The sequence below is a fragment of the Fusarium subglutinans genome, assembly GCF_013396075.1.
Source record: "Fusarium subglutinans strain NRRL 66333 chromosome Unknown NRRL66333_c0000006, whole genome shotgun sequence".
Classification (NCBI taxonomy): domain Eukaryota; kingdom Fungi; phylum Ascomycota; class Sordariomycetes; order Hypocreales; family Nectriaceae; genus Fusarium; species Fusarium subglutinans.
Genome location: NW_023502069.1, coordinates 69,330 through 88,542, shown reverse-complemented (window position 1 = coordinate 88,542; position 19,213 = coordinate 69,330). Strand labels below are relative to the sequence as shown.

The following is a 19,213-nucleotide window of genomic DNA, read 5'->3' as shown; positions in this document are numbered from 1 at the left end:
TGACGAAAATAACGCTCGCGAATAGCGTGGCCTCCAAGTGTGTGTAGGGAAACGAGATGCAGTTTATGGGTAAGGGTTCGATAGAATTATGAGAGTGAAGGGTAAGGCAGGGTTGAATCGGATTGGATTGGATACGATATTGGAGATCCTCACTCACCAAAAGCCGAGGCACTTGCTCTCAGAGACTCAGTCAGTAAAGCACAGACCGATAGTCGAATCAATGGTATTCCTTGATTGTTCCAGGCCTGTCAAAGCGCCTTGTTCGTTGTGTGTCGAGCCTTGAAGGGAGCAGAGTTCACTGAGACGAGGCTGGACTGGACTGGCTAAGGTTGTTGAGTAAGGTACCGTAAGTTGACTCAAGTCGACGTGACGTGGGTCCGAGGCGTGTTCAAAAACGGCAAGTGATTTTAACAACAACAATTTCTTCTTTCCAATAGTGAGACCTCCAATTGTATTTGGTAAGAAAGGAGCTCGGAGTATAATCAACGTCGCGGTGATGGTGTTTTTTTATTATGTTAGAAGACGAACTTGATGGGATCCAAAAAACTGCCCCTCTATGGATGCTCTACTAAGGCAAAGGAAAGCACAAGCTCAGCCCAGCCCAGTGAGTGGCTCTTGCAACGAGACGGTCAACCAAAATGGCAACCGGGCATTCACCAAAAAAGAAAGAAGCGGGGACGTGAAATGACATAGACTGACAGATTATAGCGTCTCAACTCCCTAGGTCTAAGCAGTAAATGACCTCGTGCCTTGAATAGTTCCCTTTTTACTTGCTGGTTCTCCTCTTTCTCGACTCGATCACGACTCTCATGGTCCCACGGCGTTAACAGCATGGCGGGGCAGTTCAAAAGTTCAAGTCGGTGACTTGTTCCGCCCAGCTAGTCCCCTAACAAACGACCACCACTCCACGCCTATTCGGAAGATACACTACCATCAAGCATAAGGTCCCGAACAAGCATCCGCTAATCTCAAGCCCGTCCGTTGAACGATCCGCACATCCAATGACCGTCCCGTATCCGACCCCGTGCTCGAGCGACAGGCGCTCCGGCTCACAGCTCCGGGCCATATCTCCATCTTTAGCTGTGCGATGCAATGCAATGCACGAGCCTGTCTCCTGTGCATCGCAACGGGACCTGTCGGGTGTTTCTCCGCGCGTACTTCTTCCACTTACGTTACAATAATGATTCCAATGACCTGCCTTGTTTCCATTGGTAAAGCCGAGACGGAACGTCATGAAGAAAGGGGTCTCGAGAGGCTCCAGACTCAAGAGCGAGTGACTGTTCAGCCCCTAGGAAAATTCTTATGTCATTTTCCCCATCTCGGCTCCATCACCATAAGGACTTGCACGACTCGAGGCACGTCTCCGTTTCCTAGTTCATGAGTAAGGAATGAATAATCCTTCAGGCTTGCTCTATGCCTGTCACTGTTGACATTGGTTGGGCGAACACAAACGTCCACTGTGTGAGACCTCTATCGTCGTATGTCCTTCCGAACTGGATATCCTATGCAGGCCAAGGAACGAACACCGAGTCCGCACCGACGCCTCATGATATCGTCACTTGAGAAGGGGTCACGGGTCATGATACGCAATGTGGAAGGACAGCAGAGTATGCAGAACCAGGAAAAGAAAGGCTACTATATGCTACCTACTGAACCGTCGTGATATACGATACGGAGCTATAACCAGAAACAGACCACCCATGTTTGCTATGGCAGCGAGAGGGGCACCAGACTCGTCGACTATGCTGCTCTCATGACTCCCGGCTACGTCTTCATGACTTCCATCTTCTTCCAAAACCAGACTGTACGACTGGTCTCCGCCAATCTGCTACCACCTAGTTCTTCTTTGCCTCCGTCTCTTTAGACTCGCTCAGGCTATCAGCCATTGCCTCAGCAGTGGCCTTCTTCAAGCGCTCGCTGTCATCAGTCTTATCGTCCTTGGACTTCTGATGTGTTTCCCTCTCATCCTCACTATCCCCAAGACTAAAAGGGTCGTTTTCTGCGATAGGGCTTGGCTCAACCGCCGACATGGGCTGCCACTTGCTTCCCCTTGTGCCACTCGTGGGAGCTGCATCCTTGGGTGGCACTCTAGGTGAAGAGTCGTACATATTAATTTCTTCAGTCTCCTCCTTGAAACCAACCCGTCGGCCGTTGCTAGGCTTGGGTGAAGTCGATGGGGGAGGGGGCTTGTACATGCCAGTATTGGCCATGGGTCGGTTCATGGGAGCTGCAAGTTGTCAATATTTGCTTCAACACAATCCAGAAATCAGTACTCACTTCCGTCAGAAGAAAACTTCATGCCAGCGAAATCATCGCTGAGAACTTGAGGGTCCGCATCATATCGGTCATAATCACCGCTTCGCCTGCTGGACTCTCCGGGACGACGGAAGGGCTCTCCTTGTCGTTGCGTCTGCTCTTCACTCTCATCAAAGTTCTCCTCGATCTTCTTCTTGATGTTTGTAATCCATCCATTGACCTTTTCCTGTGTCTCGAAGAATCCCTTGCGTAGATTTTCGCGAATCACGGGGAGGTCGTCGTCAATGAAGCTATGCTCACGGCCGTCACCCCATTCATCCTGACCTTGCTGACCCTGTCTTTGACCTCGGTTGGCAGTGCGCGACTCGTAGGCGCCAACGTTATCGTAGTGTTCTGCAAGCTGGCGTGCATATAGCTCGTCTGCCTCCAATTGCGACATCTGAGTTCGGTTCTGAGGCCTAGGGGGTTGAGGCGGGGGGACTTCGTCGACGGGTTCGTTTTGCGCAGCATCAGGATCGGTCATCTCTATACGTATATCAGTTTATTATGCCCTTTAGTAAGAGTCTGTGTAAGCGTACCCAGCAAAGCATGGAACGCAGGCTCGACGCGACCACCGCTAGCTCTCAACACAGCCTTGATGACGCTCAGCTCTACAGTAGGGAAAGCTTCCTTGAGTATAGTCTCATTCTTTTGTGCTTCAGAAACAGGTCGGGGGGGCTTAGGGGGCGCTGTCTCATTCGTGGGTGATGGTGCCTGAGCCTGAGCCTGGGTGGTAGTGGTGTTGGTCGCAGCAGTGGGTGTAGTGTTGCTATCGAGAACGCCTGATTCCTGAACATCGTCGTCGTCGAGGTCAAGGGGTCGCGCAGTAGTAGGCGACTCAGGTCCACTCTCGGCGGTGGCCTTGTTCTTGTAGAAGAAGTCATGTTAGCAAAAATGCTCCCACATCAGCCATCTAAGACAGTTCTCGAAAGGAGTAGTAGTATACCGTTTCTCCAGGGGCTGACATCCTGATTGCACTTCTCGTTGGTATGGTTGAGTTTCAGTCTGAAGCTATCACGAGTTCAGAGTCGAGATTTGATTAGAAGTCGGTTGAAAGATGGGTAATATCCAGGGAAATTGGGGATTTCGCTTCAGCCTGGCCTTGCTTGTGATATTAAAGTTGAGGCGCGAGGGGTCAATCAGCCTACACGAAGCTGATGACGTTGACCCACTCGCCACAATGCATTCTTGATGGGGAAGTTGCTCTGATTGGTCGTAGTTCTGACTTCAGTATCGAGTCTAGGGTAGCTTTTCATGCGTCTCATGAAGCTTGACTTTGACTATAATGCTTCATGCAAAATGAATCGTGTTCAAACAAGCTGAGTTTTGTGCGCACGTAGAGAGGAAAACACTCGGATGCTATGAGAGACTTTGCGCTGCTCTTAAAAAGGGTCCTAGATCTATTGAATTTGTTTGACCCAGTCCAAGATGGCAGACCTGGATTTAGATGCAGCTTTTATCCCAGCTCTTCATAAGCCGGCAGCCCTGCTCCCAATTGCAAAGCATCGCGAGAGCCTTCTCTATGTGATTGAAAAACACCCAGTCACTATTGTCATAGGCCAAACTGGTTCTGGAAAAACAACACAAATACCCCAATTTCTAGAACGAGCAGGATGGTGTTCAGATGGAAAGATCATTGGCGTCACTCAGGTAAGTAAACACAAAAGCATGTCACCACACAAGCTGACATTTCCCAGCCTCGTCGTGTGGCAGCAACCACAGTTGCCGTGCGAGTCGCCGAAGAAATTGGCTGTGAGCTTGGCAAAGAAGTCGGATACTCAATACGATTCGAGGATGTGACCTCGGCATCTACAAAGATAAAGTTTCTCACAGATGGCCTCCTCATCAGAGAAGCTCTCGTCGACCCATTGCTGACGCGTTACTCGGTTATTATGGTCGACGAGGCGCATGAGAGGTCTATCAGCACTGATGTCTTATTGGGGTTACTGAAGAAGATTCGCCGAAGGCGACCCGAGTTGCGTATCATCATCAGCAGTGCTACTCTCCAAGCTAAGGAGTTCTTGGACTTCTTCACAAGGAGCAGTGATGACCAGCCAAACAAACCTGACAAAAAGGATGAAATCGGAACCATCGTCAGTCTCGAAGGGAGAACTTATCCAATAGACATACTCTACTTGGAGTCACCAGCAGAGAACTATGTTGAGAAAGCAATTGACGTGGTTTGTGATATTCATACCCAAGAAGGCGAAGGGGATATCCTGGTTTTCCTGACTGGTCGGGAAGAAATCGACAATGCGATACAAGCAGTCAGCGAGCGCATGCTCGATCTTGGCTCAAAACACGGTCCCTTGATGCCATTACCATTATATGCTGGCTTGTCTACCGAACAGCAAATGTACGTCTTTGACAAGCCGCCCGAAGGCACTCGAAAAGTTATCTTTTCTACGAACATCGCCGAAGCATCAATCACAATCGATGGAATTGTATTCGTGGTGGATAGTGGATTCGTGAAACTGAGAGCATATGACCCAAGGACTGGCATAGAATCACTCATTGCTACAGCAGTATCGAAAGCAGCGGCGTCCCAACGTGCTGGACGAGCTGGCCGCACAAAACCTGGAAAATGCTTCCGACTGTATACTGAGCAGAGCTATCAGTCGCTGCCGGATGCCAATGTTCCCGAGCTTCAGAGGTCGAACCTAGCACCCGTCGTTCTGCAACTCAAGGCTTTGGGAATAGACAATATTGTGCGGTTCGACTTTCTATCTCCACCACCGTCTGAACTCATGGCCAAGGCTCTTGAGTTGCTCTATGCTCTAGGAGCTTTGGATGAGTATGCCAAGCTCACTCGACCTATGGGGTCAAGGATGGCTGAGTTGGCCGTTGAGCCTATGATGGCGAAAACTCTACTAGCGGCTCCGTCCTTTGGATGCCTCAGCGAAATGCTTACAATCGCGGCAATGACCAGTCTCGGAGGCAGTGTATGGTTCTCTCACGAAGGCGAGAAAAAGAAGATGGAGACTTCACGCAGGAAGTTCGCCGTGGATGAAGGCGACCACCTGACTCTCCTCAACGCCTATCAAGCCTTTGTTACAAAAGGACGAAAAGAAGCAAAGTTCTGTCATGAGAACCACCTCAACTTCAAGTCTATGAGTCGAGCAGTCAGCATCAGAGCTCAACTAAAGCGGTATCTTGAGCGATTCAGCATTAATATAGATGAGACACTTGCTGGACAAGCATCCCCGGAGGCGAACGTCAAAAAAGCAGAACAGATCCGCCGTTGTCTTACATCGGGCTACTTTGCCCACGCAGCAAGGATGCAACCAGACGGAACGTTTCGCAACGTCGAGGGCAACATGGTTTTTCACGCACATCCAAGTTCACTAATGTTCAACCGCAAAGCAGACTGGGTCATCTTCCATGAAGCAATGGAGACGGGTAGCAAGATATTCATCCGGGATGTCACCAAGATCGAGAAAGGATGGCTCATGGAATATGCCCCAGAGTTTTACCAAATCACGACAGATCGGAGAGGATGAGGGGTTCGATATGAAGGGAGATGGGGCCATCGATATGTGAAACTGCCAGGCCGGGGATAACTGGGACGGTATATGAATGGCGGTTTCAAAGCTTCGGGATCAAGGATAGCAATCTTGGTTAAGGTGTGAGGTATTTCTCCACAGCGAGTATATCATTTGCTTGATTTACAAAGGTGAGATGACATTACTTGAGGAGGCCTTGGCTGGTCAAGGGAGTCCTTGATTCCGACATGAACTGCTATGGATACCCATGGATGTTACTTGTAAGCTGTTAGCTTGCCTGTCAAACACTGACCGCCATTGGATCAGACTACATAGTAAACCCAATATTAATGTTTTTGTATGGTAATAGCGAGGATGACGGTGAACGAGCCGAAGCGAGGCAAAACAGAGTTCAGAACAATTCGCAGTATTCGTAACATGTGAGGGCAACAGTGGTGATAGCCTCGTCTCTCCGATGTAAGGGAGATTGATCGTCCTGACTAATAATGGTGAACGGCTCAACTACCTAATAATAAATCATCCGGCTTCCCCGGCGGATCTATGTGATATGCCGTGAGATGGCTCGCGGCGGAAGTCACCGAATCAAAATTACAAGCTCCATATTGACGTAGGCGAGCGATTGGTAATTCCTGCAAAATTGAGCCATTTCAAGAATTTTTCTCTCTTAATGTTTGTGCGTGCGTACGTAGGCAAGCTGAATACTAATAATAAGCCAGCAGGATATGGGAGACGGAAATGAAGGCAATATGCATATCTCAGCACTAGACAGCGCATAGTGAGTGGGTGAGGGTTAAAATTATGACCCACGATAAGCCAAGATTATAATGCAAGAATTCTGATGTGGGAACGATTCAGCTTTTGTGACACCGGCGATATGCATCTTGATATGAGGGAGTTGGCGATCTCGAGCAGCCATTTGGGGCTAGTTCGATAGCCAGGGGTTGAAACCTGGAAACAGACGGTGTGATTGATATCAAGTTTGACTGTGTTTGCGAGTGTTTTTCGCTTTCATTTCAGGTGGCTTGTCTTGTCTTGCCTTGTCTTGTCTTTGGCTAGGATGGCAGTCTCATGTAGTTGGCGGGTAACGGGAGAGGACAATACGCTCTCGGGTTGTTACTGACACTGTCTTGAATGGTTCCGTCTAAGACCATCGAGACCGTCCTCGATAGATATCTATTGAACTCTCTCAACCGCGTACCTGCAGCAGCCACTTCAGTTGACATGGCATAGCCCCTGACGCCACTGCGGATAGGCGGGGAGGCTTCCTCCCCCTTTATTTACTTTCCTCTTCGGGGCTTGGTCTTGTCAGAGCAGAGCTGTTCCATGACGTCCATTGGCTGGTCTTGGTCCCGGGCCTCCACATGCTTGCTGGGGCTAGCCTGGCTGCCGCTCGCGTGCCTTGCATGAAGCTCTCATAACTTAATGCATTCTTTGTGATTTTACTGGCCAGGGGTCGATTGTGTATCTGGGTTGTGCGAGATTGTACCTGGTTGTGCACCCACAGGCGCATGCTGATGCTTCCTTTTGGGCTCTCATGCTCGATGTGACTGGTGGTTTTTTATGCGGGCGCTAACGGGGTGGCGAGGCAAAAAGAGACTTTTTGGAAATTAAACGGTTGATAACTGAGTTTTGTTAATGGATTGATTTTCGGATTGCTCTGCTTTTGAGCCTTGAGAGAGTTTGGTTGTTGTTGATTGTTGTCTGTGAGAATGCGGTCAATGCCTCCGCTCACCAGAAGCAACCGACCTAATAATGAGCTTGTGCACTGAAGTACAGGGCTTCCATGACGAGATTCTTTTTTTCTGCTCTGGCCAAGGCCTCGTTGCAAACCCTTTCCATGGGATCCAGCAGGATGCCCACCGTAATCTCTCTTGGAAGGGGTCTGAAAGTGAACAAGGGTTTGACCACCAATCCAATGGTTCAACCTGGTGTCACTCCATCTCGCTCCGTGCGAATCCCCTGATTGGGATATCGTTTAAGAGCCATGCTAACTAAAGCAAGGCTCATTCATTGTCTGGGATGGACGGGACCTGACCTGACCTGATCCATGAGTGGTCATTACCCCCGCCCCTAGCCTGGCTGTCTGGGCCTCTGTTGGACTTGGACCGCCCCTCAGGGATTAGTCCGCTGGGAGAATAGCGAGTCTTGTCGCTGTAGCAGGACATTTCGGGCCCTAGAATGACACTCCAGGTACCGGCTTTCGAGGCTGTCCTTGGTGGAGGTTCCAATCAGTCCCAGTTCCTTTACTCCTGTGCCTCTCCCGTCGTGCTCCACTCCACCTCCACTCACTCGCTAACCTCCTCCTCCTCTTTACCTACTCTCCTTCTCTCGTCCATTCGTCGTTTCTTTCTTTCGTTCTCCAACTGTTCATCGGTTGACGACGACAGCATCATATCGTTCTGCTTTTCTGCCAAAGCTGCCTGCCAGCGGGCTCGTCACTCTTTTATAGAAAACTGCTGCTTAATCTAGAGTCTTGTTTAAACCAGACTCGAGTCATTCGTTTCGTTACGGTCTATTGTTTTAATGACCTAGTCCCTCTTTACACAACAACAACAAACATCACAGCCGCTCGCTCACTCGCTTTTGCTCGCTGGCTTTTGGATTTGTCCAGTCTTGTTCTTCTCGATATCACGGTGCCCAAGATCTGCTTTGACGCTTCTCGCGAACCTTGGACGAAAACGATTTCAGATTCACTCGAATACCGCATCAGATTGGAGACGATAATACTCGACGCGTGCCAGCCGTCTACCGACATTGACAATCGCATTGCAACTTAATGGTTATGAAAGTTGTGCTTGGAGTTTAATATTCGAAAATTCTTAATATTCTCACGCCCATTTCTACTTTTTCGCGGAGGAAACCACACTTGACGATCAACATCTCTTTGTTTGTTTGGATGCTTTGAGTATATGCGCTAGCATACAACGCCAACATGGGGATCGCTCATTACGAAGGTGCTCGCCTTCGGCCTCGCACCAACATTGAAGATGTCTCTTCAGCTTCCGAAAATGGAGTCGCATCGTCTTCCTCGATCTTTCGCCGACTCGTCACCCGGGAAAATTGCGCAGCAACGGACAGTTGTGCAGCAGCTAGCGCCAACACGAACTTGGTAGTTCCCATCGTTGTCGCTATTGTGTATGCTACCAACCACGCCTTTGTTTTTTCGATTTCGGATGGTCAACTGGATCGCGATATGCTGACCATGTTATGTGTAGGGTTCCTATCGTTCTGATCGCAATCTTCTTGTACTACCTCCACCGTAAGAACATGAAGAGGCAGATGCTTGAGGATGCCAATGATCCTCACAAGAGCCTGGATTTTGGACTCGACGAGGCGGGCGGAAAGAGGTCTACCCGTCGAAGTATCTTTATGGGAGGGGGTGAGAAGGGCCTCAACCATAAACCCAGTCAGCTCTCGATGGACATGAACCTCTCTTCGCCCTACCTGCTGCCACCCGGTCTGCAGGAGTCGCGAGAGTCGCTCAATTCGTTGGCTAAGTCTTTGGGAAATGATAATCAGGACCCTTACCAGTATGTTGCGACCATCACGCAAAGCGAGACCGGCTCATTGCGGTCCTTTAATCCCAAGGATTCCCTCTCGCACAATACTAAATTCAGTAGTCCTCGTAACTCTGGCAAGCCTGGTAGCATGAAACCCCCATCTCGCATGAACTCCCTGCCTGAGACTCCTGTCTCTGCCACCGACTCCAAGGTCGATCCTTTCGGCACTCCCAAGGCGCCTGCGCCAACCCACCAGCCGAACTCTCACTTCGACGAGAAGGATGGATTCCAGCCTGCCCCAATCATCCCTGAGATTGGAGTGGTTTCCGATTTTGATGAGAAGCGTGACGGCGCCTCCGTACAGCCACCTCCCGCAGTGAGGAGCAAGACTCCCGACTTTGAGTTGCCCAACTTCTCCTCGGAGCCCGCCAACGATTTCCCTCTACCTCCTGCCAGGGAGCATGAGGCCACCGGTCTGGGTTTGAACTTCTCTCTTCCTCAGCCTAAATCCCCAACTGTGACTTCCCCTGATGCTCCCAAGTCCGCTCCTCTTCCCCACGACCGCCAGAGCGATGGTTCCAACTACCAGTCCTACACCCCCGCGGCTGACATTTCAAGTTACTACGAAGACCATGAGGACGATTCCCGTGGTCGCACTATGCAACGTACCTCATTCGTGGAGGATACACCTCAGTACCAAGGCCTAGGAGTTCCCCAGCAGGATAACAAGAGACTCTCAGTCGGATTCCGTCCTCTTCCTCCGGATGAGATCACAGAGTCCGAGGACCCCGAATACCGTGCCAACCGTATCCGTTCTTTCTATAAGGAGTACTTCGAGGATACCAAGGAGGCACCACCGCCAATGCCTCCCATGCCCCCAATGGCTCAGGGCAGACCCGGCCCTAAGTATTACGAGGATGTTGACCAAGGCTACATGATGGGTGGTGATGGAGCTTACTTTGATCCTGAGACAAATGCCTTTGTCATGCCCTATGCCCAGCCTGTCACTCGCCGTGCCATGACACCTCCCCCAGCTGGCCGACGCCCTGGACCTGGTCGTCCCGGACCTCGTCCTCGTGGTCCCAACGGTTCTATCGGTGGTATGAGCTACCAGAGCGGACCTGGAGGACGTTCACGCGCTGGTTCTGCTCTTGGCCCTCGACCTGATTCTTCAGCCTCAGCTCGCATCCGACAACCCCCCAGGAAGAGACTCCCACCACCCGCACCCTTGACCACCCTCCCAACCCCCTCCAAGCTCAAGGATGATAACATCGCCCTCATCAACGCTGCTGACTTTGCTCCTCCCAACACCATCCGTGACACTGCAGCTGGTCGCTCTCAAAGTCCTTTCGGCGAGCGACGACCCTACTCGCCCTCTGTTCCTGCTGCCCAGACTCTTGTCTCGCCTTTCGAGGAGTTGACGGCTCTCCCCAGCCCGTAAGTTTTGCGCCACTACGCAATCAGATAAACTTTAGCTAACGTACAACAGTCACCTTCTCCGCAAATCCAGCACATTCACTGGACTTGACTTCGCACCTCCCAAGAGATTCAAGGATTCCGACAACATGAGCGACGCTGGAAGCATCAGGAGTAACCGTAGCGGCATGTCCCAGGCTCAGCTTGGTGCCATCCGCAACGGAGCTGGACGTGTAAGTCGCCTGCCTGGCGACCAAGTGTTCACCCAACAAGCGCTGCAAGATACACTGAAGCCTTCATGGGGAATCCGACCTTGATAGAAGGTAGCGCATCAACACATTCAGTGGATCGGTCTATGCATGGGCTGCCACTGACATGTCAAAAAACTTTCTTAGCGTTGTCTTTTTGACATTGCATTACACACAGCGTGCGCCGGTCTTGGTCAACTTTATACATTTCTTCACTTCAAGGGCGTATTTTAGGGTCATGATGTCTTGCGATATTTTATTTCACACTGGGAACCTGCAGGCTTGCATATTATAGAAGGTCTTTGGAAACCACACGACAAACTAGATGACGACTGCCGGCTCGGACAACGTAGGTTCGGCCGTTGTATATAGGTCAATTGGATCTGGCGTTGATCACTTCAACATGGCCATCTTGTTTCTACCATTCTACTGCTTATTCGGAACTGGATGCGAAACTACTTGTGAGATGCCTGAATATGTCCATGTATAGTTCATGACGATCTGAGACGACGTTAGTAAGTAGTTTGTGTGAGTCCCAAAAGGCAGCTCGAACGATTTCCGTCTCCTGTTAGATCACCAGGCGCGCCAGTATCGGAACACCACCGATCCTCCCGTATTGAGTGAAGTTATGATGTTATGAATATCACTCAAGCAAGGCATAACACGATTGGCAGATCTAAAAGAAGAGTTTGATCTGTCGAATCAAGGCGTTGTTCCTGGGGCGATACGACGACACGCGATCAAGTTACTATTTTTGGTCAATGCTGTGCTTTAGTTGCTGCGGAGGCCAACGCCACCGGGGCAGAGCGAATCAAGAACTAAATATGAAAGCTGCGATGAGAGGATACTGGAGCTCACAGTAGGTAGCACTTGGTAGATATTATTATTGGATTTAATGATTTGTTTGTATGTGAAATGGCCTATCAAGTTGACGTTCGATCGCTGAGTCGACCTATCTAGGTCATGGAAGAATGAGGATTCCTGTTAGAGGTTGGCCACTAAGAGAGCTGAGCTTACGCAGTGCCTTAAACCAAATCCCCTCGATCCCTTCGAGCACCAGAATCGAGACACCTGGATGTCTCAGATTTGAGGTTCCAATTTGAAGAGAAGCTTTTCGATTCAAAGTGCAATTCGATCTCATAAGCCTTTCCTTCATGTGAGTGTTGGTGTTGGTTAACACTTAACAGCCAGCGTCGCATCGGATCGACCTTTCAGGACATGGCTCCGAGATTACAACCAGAGCAGAGTGCATAATCCGGCCGTTAAGACTCGAGGCACGTGAGGACGCAAGATATCACTTTTGACATCTTCAGCCGAGGAGATTGGATCAGATCAGATAGGAAAGCAGAGTCTAGACTGTGCCCGATGAGTGCAGACGTACAGGACATTAGAATGACATTCCATTGCTGCACGTTGAGATTAAATAAAGGGTTCGCGGCACGCTAGAAGAATACTTGAATGCCAACCAACAACATGTGATCTCACTCACCCACGATGAACCCCCTCGAATTTCCTCAAAAGAGAAGAGTAATGCCTGCGAGGTATTTAATAATGGCTATCGAGATGCCTCTTGGAATTCGTCAGTGGAACTAGAGTTGAAGGGTTTAATTACTTGGCTTCATCATCATGACGTCTTGAGCCATGTGGTGAAACGACAATCAATCTTGGGGATCCTCAAGAGCCTTTTCAACAGACAGGTTCATATAGTTCTTCTTGTATTATGAGTTCACAGCTGTTGGTGTTAGTGGTGGTGGTCGACGTCTTGTGGTTGGAGTCTTTGTATTTGGATGCGCTGCAGGGGAAATTAAAGCCCCTCGAGCCGATGCAAGGGAGACGGAAAGTTAGTTAGTTATGTATGTGTATGCCTAGAAATTAAATGTCAACAAACAAATAATCATGTATATCACAGTACAGTACAGGCATCTCTGAATACTTGTAAATAATCTTGACCTCTGACGTTTTCAGGTCTTGTCGCTCCATTGATCGTCCCGAAGCCAACAGTCACTGCCTCGCTGGGTGGCTCGTAGGCTCGTATATCGTCTTGGGGGTGTCTCCACGCCATCAGACCCCGGCTAATAAAAGACAAGATCGAGAGAAATGGCGATGCCTAATTAGCTGCGGGTGAATGTGGCTGAGGAATGTAATCGTCTTCCAGTATTAGACTTTTGGGTAGAAAATGGCTGTGTCAAAGGCCCGATGCTGATTCAAAGACTATCGTGTGGCACACTCTTTTCAACTTGTGATGTCTTTTTCCTTTTGTCTTTGCTGCCTCTCTCTCTCTCTCTCTCTCTTTCATTACACATGTACAATAGGTTTTGTTTTGTCGTTTGTTGATCTTGACTTTTCTTGTCCCAAAAGCGAGTGGACCTGACCGGATAGCGTATACGCCTCCCGAAAGCAAACCGGCACCCGTTTTCCCTTTATTTTTAGTCGCCGTTCTCAACAGTGAGAAATATAAATTTTTAGGCTAAACCAACGGTTGATGAAAAGTTGAAGTTGAGTTGAGTTGCAACTCAATTAAGCTTGTGTATAGCAGGCACAAAGTACGTACATACGTTACTCTTGTTACGTTACGTCAAATCCAATCCCAAGCCCGTTCGTTCGTTCACGGTTCAACAAGAGCCTTGGCTTGGAAGAATGGAAGGCGAAAAAAGAACTGGATCTTTTGCTCAGGCCCAGCCCTGGAAGTTTAGGTTCATGGCCCCCCCAGCTTCAGGTCCTGGTCAGTGGTCGACCCAGTAAAAGCCTCCACCCCGACCTGACCTCCAGCGGCCGCTAGTACGCTTCAGTTGGGCTCTTTGCTGTCCGTGTCGTCTGTGTTTTCTGTCTCAAGTCTCACCCCCCGACCTTCCAAATCCAATCACTCACCCAACCCAGCCCAGCTCAGCCCAGTTCTAGTTAGCCAACCTCATTCTCGCTCACTCACCCGTTCTCATTCTCGTCTTTCATCTTATTCTTCGCTTCTCCTCTATTTCACTTCTTCTCATACATCACCAGGCCAATTCCGAAATATCGCTTAATCACTCTCGACGCGTCCTTGTTAGCGAATAACCTCGTTACTCCTTAATTCTCAAACGGATCGACGGTCGGTCAACAGTTCCAAAGGTACGCCGTGTCACGATACATTGCATCTAATCCAATGCAATTGTCCCTGCTCACTCGCTATTCACTATCAATCCTTCAATCCAATTCTCCCTCGACGATCCCCATACAAGTCAATTTGAGGTCCCAGTTTGGATGGAACTTGTCGCCAATATTGTCTCCCATCATTCCGACCTCGTCACGTCTAATCCATCAACGACCCCCTTGTGTTGATTGACTTGATTTGTTGCTGCACCATCCCCCTTGTTACATGTCTTCACTATTCTCGACCACACTCTGAATACCCTCAACCCTCAATGCGAGTCTTGCCTGGTCGCTAACATGATTCTCGATCATAGACAACTCCCCGTCGTGAGCACGCTAGACTTAGCCATGTCCACGCCGGGTCAGGGCACTCAGCCCACAGAGGCGTCAGCCCCTAACCCATCCTCTGTCGACAACAACAGCAACGCCAACCAAGCTTCGTCTCCTGCTGAGAACTCATCACCAGCACAACCCGCAACCTCGAACCCAGCTTCAAACAACAGCCCTTCAGCCACGCAGCCGAGCCCATCCGCCGCCGAAACACAACCAGCGACTAATGGTGCGAGCCAAGCATCCGACAACGCCAGTGCCTCTGAAACAGCTGCACCTGCGCCAACATCTGATAATGCCTTGCCTTCTTCCAACAACCCCGCGCCCTCACCGACGAGCTCCAGCAAGTCTACTCAAGCGAAACCAACTACAGAGGCCGCAGTCCCATCCTCAACCGATGACAGCAATGATCGGCAGAGCACTACGGAAGAAAGCCAGGCGTCTGCCACTGAAATTACTACATCTGAGGTTTTGTCGACTATTGTCACCGTAACGGGTAGCCAGGGACCTGAAACGAGCGTTGTTTTGGTTACCGCGATTCGTACACAGAGAGTTACCGCTACCGAGGCCTCCGCTTCCGCCACCAGTACCAACGATGCCGATGCCATCGGTGGTAGTGGTAGCGGAAATGGAGGTGGTGGTCTGAGCCAGAAGAGCAAAGTTGCTATCGGCGTTGCTGTGCCAATTGCTGCGATTGCCATCCTCGCGCTCCTCGGTTTATTCTGGTGGAAGAAGCGCAAAACTCGTCGACAAGCTGAAGAGGAGCGACGAAAGGAAGTTGAAGATTATGCCTACAACCCCAATGCTGACCCTACGATCCCTGCAGTTGGAATGGCAGATGGTGGCTATGAGATGAGGGAAGATGGCTCTTCCGGTTACCGTGGCTGGGGCAACACTACTCTTGGCTCTACTGGTCGCAAGGCTTCTACTACTCTGTCTGGTGGTGTCACCGGAGCCTACTCAGATATCACTTCGCCTACTCGTGGCAACATGTCAGACGGTCGCTCTGGCGAGCCTCTCATGGATGGTTCACACTCGCCAGAGGGCGAAATTCTCGGAGCAATGGGCCCTTCTGCTTCCAACAACCGAGGCGCAGATGTGCATCGCGGGCCATCCAACGCGTCCTCCTCTTACAGTGCTGCTGGCCGATCCGACGCTTCGGATCCCATGGGAGCACCATATGGCACTGGCAACGGGTACTACGACCAATACTCACAGAACCCTTATAGCGACAACGGGCCACAACAGGCAGTCATTCGCGATAACCCGGCACGACGAAACACACGCATTGAGAACCCGTCTCACTACCCACAGCAGAGCGCGGGCATTTCACAAAACTTTTAAACTCTCACTTGATTCTCCGTGCTACCTAATTCGGTCACCACGACTTTTCCTATGTCTCTAGAAAGATACCCACGCCTTTCGATAACTCTCGCTAGGAGGTGGAATATGCACTCGAATGGCGTTTCACACTTCCGGCATCTCCTTTACTTCATCAGTCACCTACGCTGAATAGGTTGCAACCTAATCACTCACTTTTCTTCGGATTCCCTGAGTTCCATCAGGGGACCCTTTTCCTTTTTGGCTACCACATCTTCAAAACGGAGCATTTCTGGTTCTTTTTCTTTCTTCCTATCTCGCTTGAAAGGGTACCAACGACAGGGTGGCACCCTTTGGAATATATTTACATCATGAGGTGGAATCTGTACATATGAGGAATGATGGAGTTATCTTGCCCTCTGTCTGTGATGATTGAAAGGGCAATTATTATTCGCCTGTAATATTTGGGTTTAAGAGGAAGTGTAAAAAAGCCATGTCCAAGTTGAATAGTGGCGGGGATGGTGTGTCAGATGAGTTGTGTAAGGGGGGACTTGGTGTGGTGTTCTAGAAGTCACCGGTTGAACAATGTTGAAACGTGGATTTATAGAGGTATATGGCAAGCGAATTGATGAAATGTTATGTAACAGTTGCACAACCAATTGTTCACAGCGTGATGCAAGTGACACCAGTTCTGAGCCTTGGCCTGCCTACCTATCATCTATAACACAATACCTTTCGTCTCCTTGTTTGAGTACCTTAGTAGTGTATGACTATAGAACTGTACGTGCTTGGCGTGAGCATCGCAGAGAAGTAACTTGAGGCTTTATTGGGACATTCGAGAGAAAAGCAAGGCTTGTTCCTGAGATGAAAGTGAGCTTCCCTGGTGCCAATGCCAGTCGACAAATACCTCAAGTGGCCGGTCTCTTGTACGGACTCTAACATCCATTAGACCAATACTCATCAGTCTATACGGCACTATTTGGAGGAGGGACACGAAAAGACATGCTAAACAATTCTGTGATTTTATTATCTGATGATAGTCTCTGAAACTAAGTTCTGTAGCAGCACACAGGGGCACAATCTCTGGCTGCGTGAATGTTCCCTGGTATGCCAATGTCCTTCAAAACCAACGGACGAACGCCTAAAGATAGAAACCTTCGAAGCAACAATATCGCAATAACAAAAACGCACATAACCAGTGCTATAACTCCAAGCCTTCCAAACTCCAGGCTTAACGCACATAAATTAGGGAGAATGAAATGCCTCTACTCCACGAGAAACGGCTTTTGCAAAATGTGAGACCAAGCACTTGCCTGTCTTCGAAACAATCAGTGTCCCTTCAGGGACTCCAGTATGGCTAACTCCTTACGTCGTTTCTTCTCTGCCCATTCCCGGCTCGCAATTCTAGAGCGCTCCGCAGCCTGCTCACGAGCAAGGCGTGTTGCTTCTTCACGTTCGCGCCTCTCACGCTCTCTGTCTCGAGTGAAGCTTGTGTTGTCTCGCTGAAAAATCTCTTTCCCACGAAGCCTCAGTTGATAAGCCTCTTCTGCAGTGAGTGTAGTTCGTTTTCCACCGCCGCTTCCTGTAGAAGTCGAGGTGGCCCGGCTAAAATCTTCTCGTGATGTAGCAGTGGAAAGGCGACCTCGACTCTGGGTAACCGGAGCCTCTGACATGGTCGGTGGTCTTGGGCCCTGCATTGACATCCGCTTTGTTTTAGTTGAGGTTGATGTCTTAGTTGCATCGTCTTGCGGGAGCTTGCCTTGTCGAGCAAGACTAGTAATCGTTTCTCGCGGAATGCTACCCGGCATTAAACTATGACGCATAGGCCTCGCTTTGAACTCCCGCTTCTTTTGTTCCTCTTCTTCTTGTGCCTTGAGCCGGGCTTCACGCTCCTCACGCTTACGGCGAGAGATCGCCTCCCCTGGAAGCTCGAAGTTCGGCCTGGTAAGTGGTTTACTAGACTTTGGTCTCGGAGGAGGCGCATAAGCTTTCTGAGACTCAGCCTGTTGGGCTCGACGAGCCTCTCGCTGTTCCTTCAGGCGTCGAGAGACAGCCTCACCAGGAAGCTCAAACTTGGGGACAGTAGGAGGTTTCGTGGACTTGACAGGCGCCTTCAATGGTGCGGAGTGAGAGTTGATCAGCTTTCCGCGTGCAGTATGTGGTTTCAAATCTGTGATGTTGTTGGATTCGTCCTGCTTCTTGTCTCTGAATATCAGAGAGGTCGATCGGCGAAGAGGAAGCTGTGGTCTCTCAGTCGGCTTGATGCGGACTGTGGAAGACATGCCGATAACTGATGCCCTCTTCGAAACGGTCGGCTTCTTGACCGTGGAGGGTGGCTCGAGATGTTTATTACTGGGCGCAGTATTCTCAGGCACGGGAATGCGTCGTGGTTGGGTGAAGGCCTTGATAGCCTCGAGCTCATCCTCAAGTTTATCAAGTTCCTCGAAAGAGTCCTCGATTCGAGGCACCGAGAAGGATCCAGTCCTAGAGGACCCTGCGTAACTACTGCCTCTCTCACTAATCAAAGTAAGAGAAGGCGAAACAGGCTCTACCGTCTCGATGACCTCGGGAATCTTAAGTGGGACATTCTGATGAAGCTCATATGCTGGAGGTGGAGGCAATACCATCTTAACTTGAGAAGGATCAAATCCCAAAGCCAGATACTCCTCAGCAATCAATGGTGTGGCTAGAAGGTTGAAGACGTCAGCTTTGGAATTGCCGGCGGGGCCCGGACGTCGTGACAGTAAAGTGCAGCCATGAACCGCGATCTCGACGTCGTGGCTATCGTTCTCACTGTCGTCGGAAGAGCCGTGGTCCTTGGCAGTACTCGCTGGCACTGGAAACGCCACAAGCCATTCAAACTGACCTGCTAGATGGCTCTCTAAGTTGTGTCCAATTTGAGGCTCTGCATCCAACAACGGGTGTGAATTGACAGTGGTTCCTTCGTAGGCTGGGTTAGCAGATTGTACAAAGATGGCGGAGGAAGTGTACAAGCTGTGACTCGGAGTTGTGATGAAAGACGCAAGAAACGAACCTGGAGAGTGTAGCTTGTGTGAAGCTAAAGCTGAAGGCCCACTGGGCGCAGTATCAGAGTCGCTGGATTCAATTGATTCTTCAGGAACCGCATCGAGGAGTTCGAAGCTGTCAGAATCTATGAGTGAGCGCCGTGGCCCTCGAGGTGGGTTCGTTTTTGTCGGCAGCTTGATTGGGCCAGTCTTCAAGTATAATTGCTGATTCTGATGCTGATTCTGGTTGTTCTCCCTTCGAGACGAGTTCCAGGCAAGACTCTTGTTATGAACTTGATCGGCTGAAAGCTCTTGAAGAATCCTTCGAGATGACGGAGAGGGAGAGGGGATCGAAGAGGGACGTGTATCAGAATTGGGCTCGATGAAATTAACATCCTGGCTGGCCTCGGGCCTTGGAGAGGCCAGGGTCTCGTTAGTGGCACGGTGGACTTGGGGTTGATGACCCATGA

General features: G+C 50.0%; 5 protein-coding genes across 5 annotated transcripts; 3 read left to right on the top strand and 2 right to left on the bottom strand.

The window, feature by feature from the left end:
• Positions 1–1,835: 1,835 nt before the first annotated feature.
• On the bottom strand, positions 1,836–3,262 carry FSUBG_1271 (CUE domain protein; the record flags this gene model as incomplete). Its single annotated transcript, XM_036677525.1, has 4 exons — positions 1,836–2,227; positions 2,278–2,781; positions 2,835–3,162; positions 3,242–3,262. 4 exons carry the CDS (start codon positions 3,260–3,262, stop codon positions 1,836–1,838), a joined length of 1,245 nt encoding a protein of 414 aa, XP_036543168.1.
• Positions 3,263–3,723: 461 nt separating this feature from the next.
• Positions 3,724–5,795, top strand: FSUBG_1270 (ATP-dependent RNA helicase DHX35; the record flags this gene model as incomplete). Its single annotated transcript, XM_036677514.1, has 2 exons — positions 3,724–3,945; positions 3,993–5,795. 2 exons carry the CDS (start codon positions 3,724–3,726, stop codon positions 5,793–5,795), a joined length of 2,025 nt encoding a protein of 674 aa, XP_036543167.1.
• A 2,935-nt stretch (positions 5,796–8,730) lies between these two features.
• FSUBG_1269 (uncharacterized protein) lies at positions 8,731–11,031 on the top strand (the record flags this gene model as incomplete). The annotated part of the gene is made up of 3 exons (XM_036677502.1): positions 8,731–8,933; positions 9,014–10,735; positions 10,788–11,031. 3 exons carry the CDS (start codon positions 8,731–8,733, stop codon positions 11,029–11,031), a joined length of 2,169 nt encoding a protein of 722 aa, XP_036543166.1.
• A 3,354-nt stretch (positions 11,032–14,385) lies between these two features.
• FSUBG_1268 (serine-rich protein) lies at positions 14,386–15,762 on the top strand (the record flags this gene model as incomplete). The annotated part of the gene is made up of 1 exon (XM_036677491.1): positions 14,386–15,762. The coding sequence occupies one exon, from the start codon at positions 14,386–14,388 to the stop codon at positions 15,760–15,762; it is 1,377 nt and encodes a 458-aa protein (XP_036543165.1).
• Positions 15,763–17,066: 1,304 nt separating this feature from the next.
• On the bottom strand, positions 17,067–19,211 carry FSUBG_1267 (uncharacterized protein; the record flags this gene model as incomplete). Its single annotated transcript, XM_036677480.1, has 1 exon — positions 17,067–19,211. The coding sequence occupies one exon, from the start codon at positions 19,209–19,211 to the stop codon at positions 17,067–17,069; it is 2,145 nt and encodes a 714-aa protein (XP_036543164.1).
• Positions 19,212–19,213: the final 2 nt, after the last annotated feature.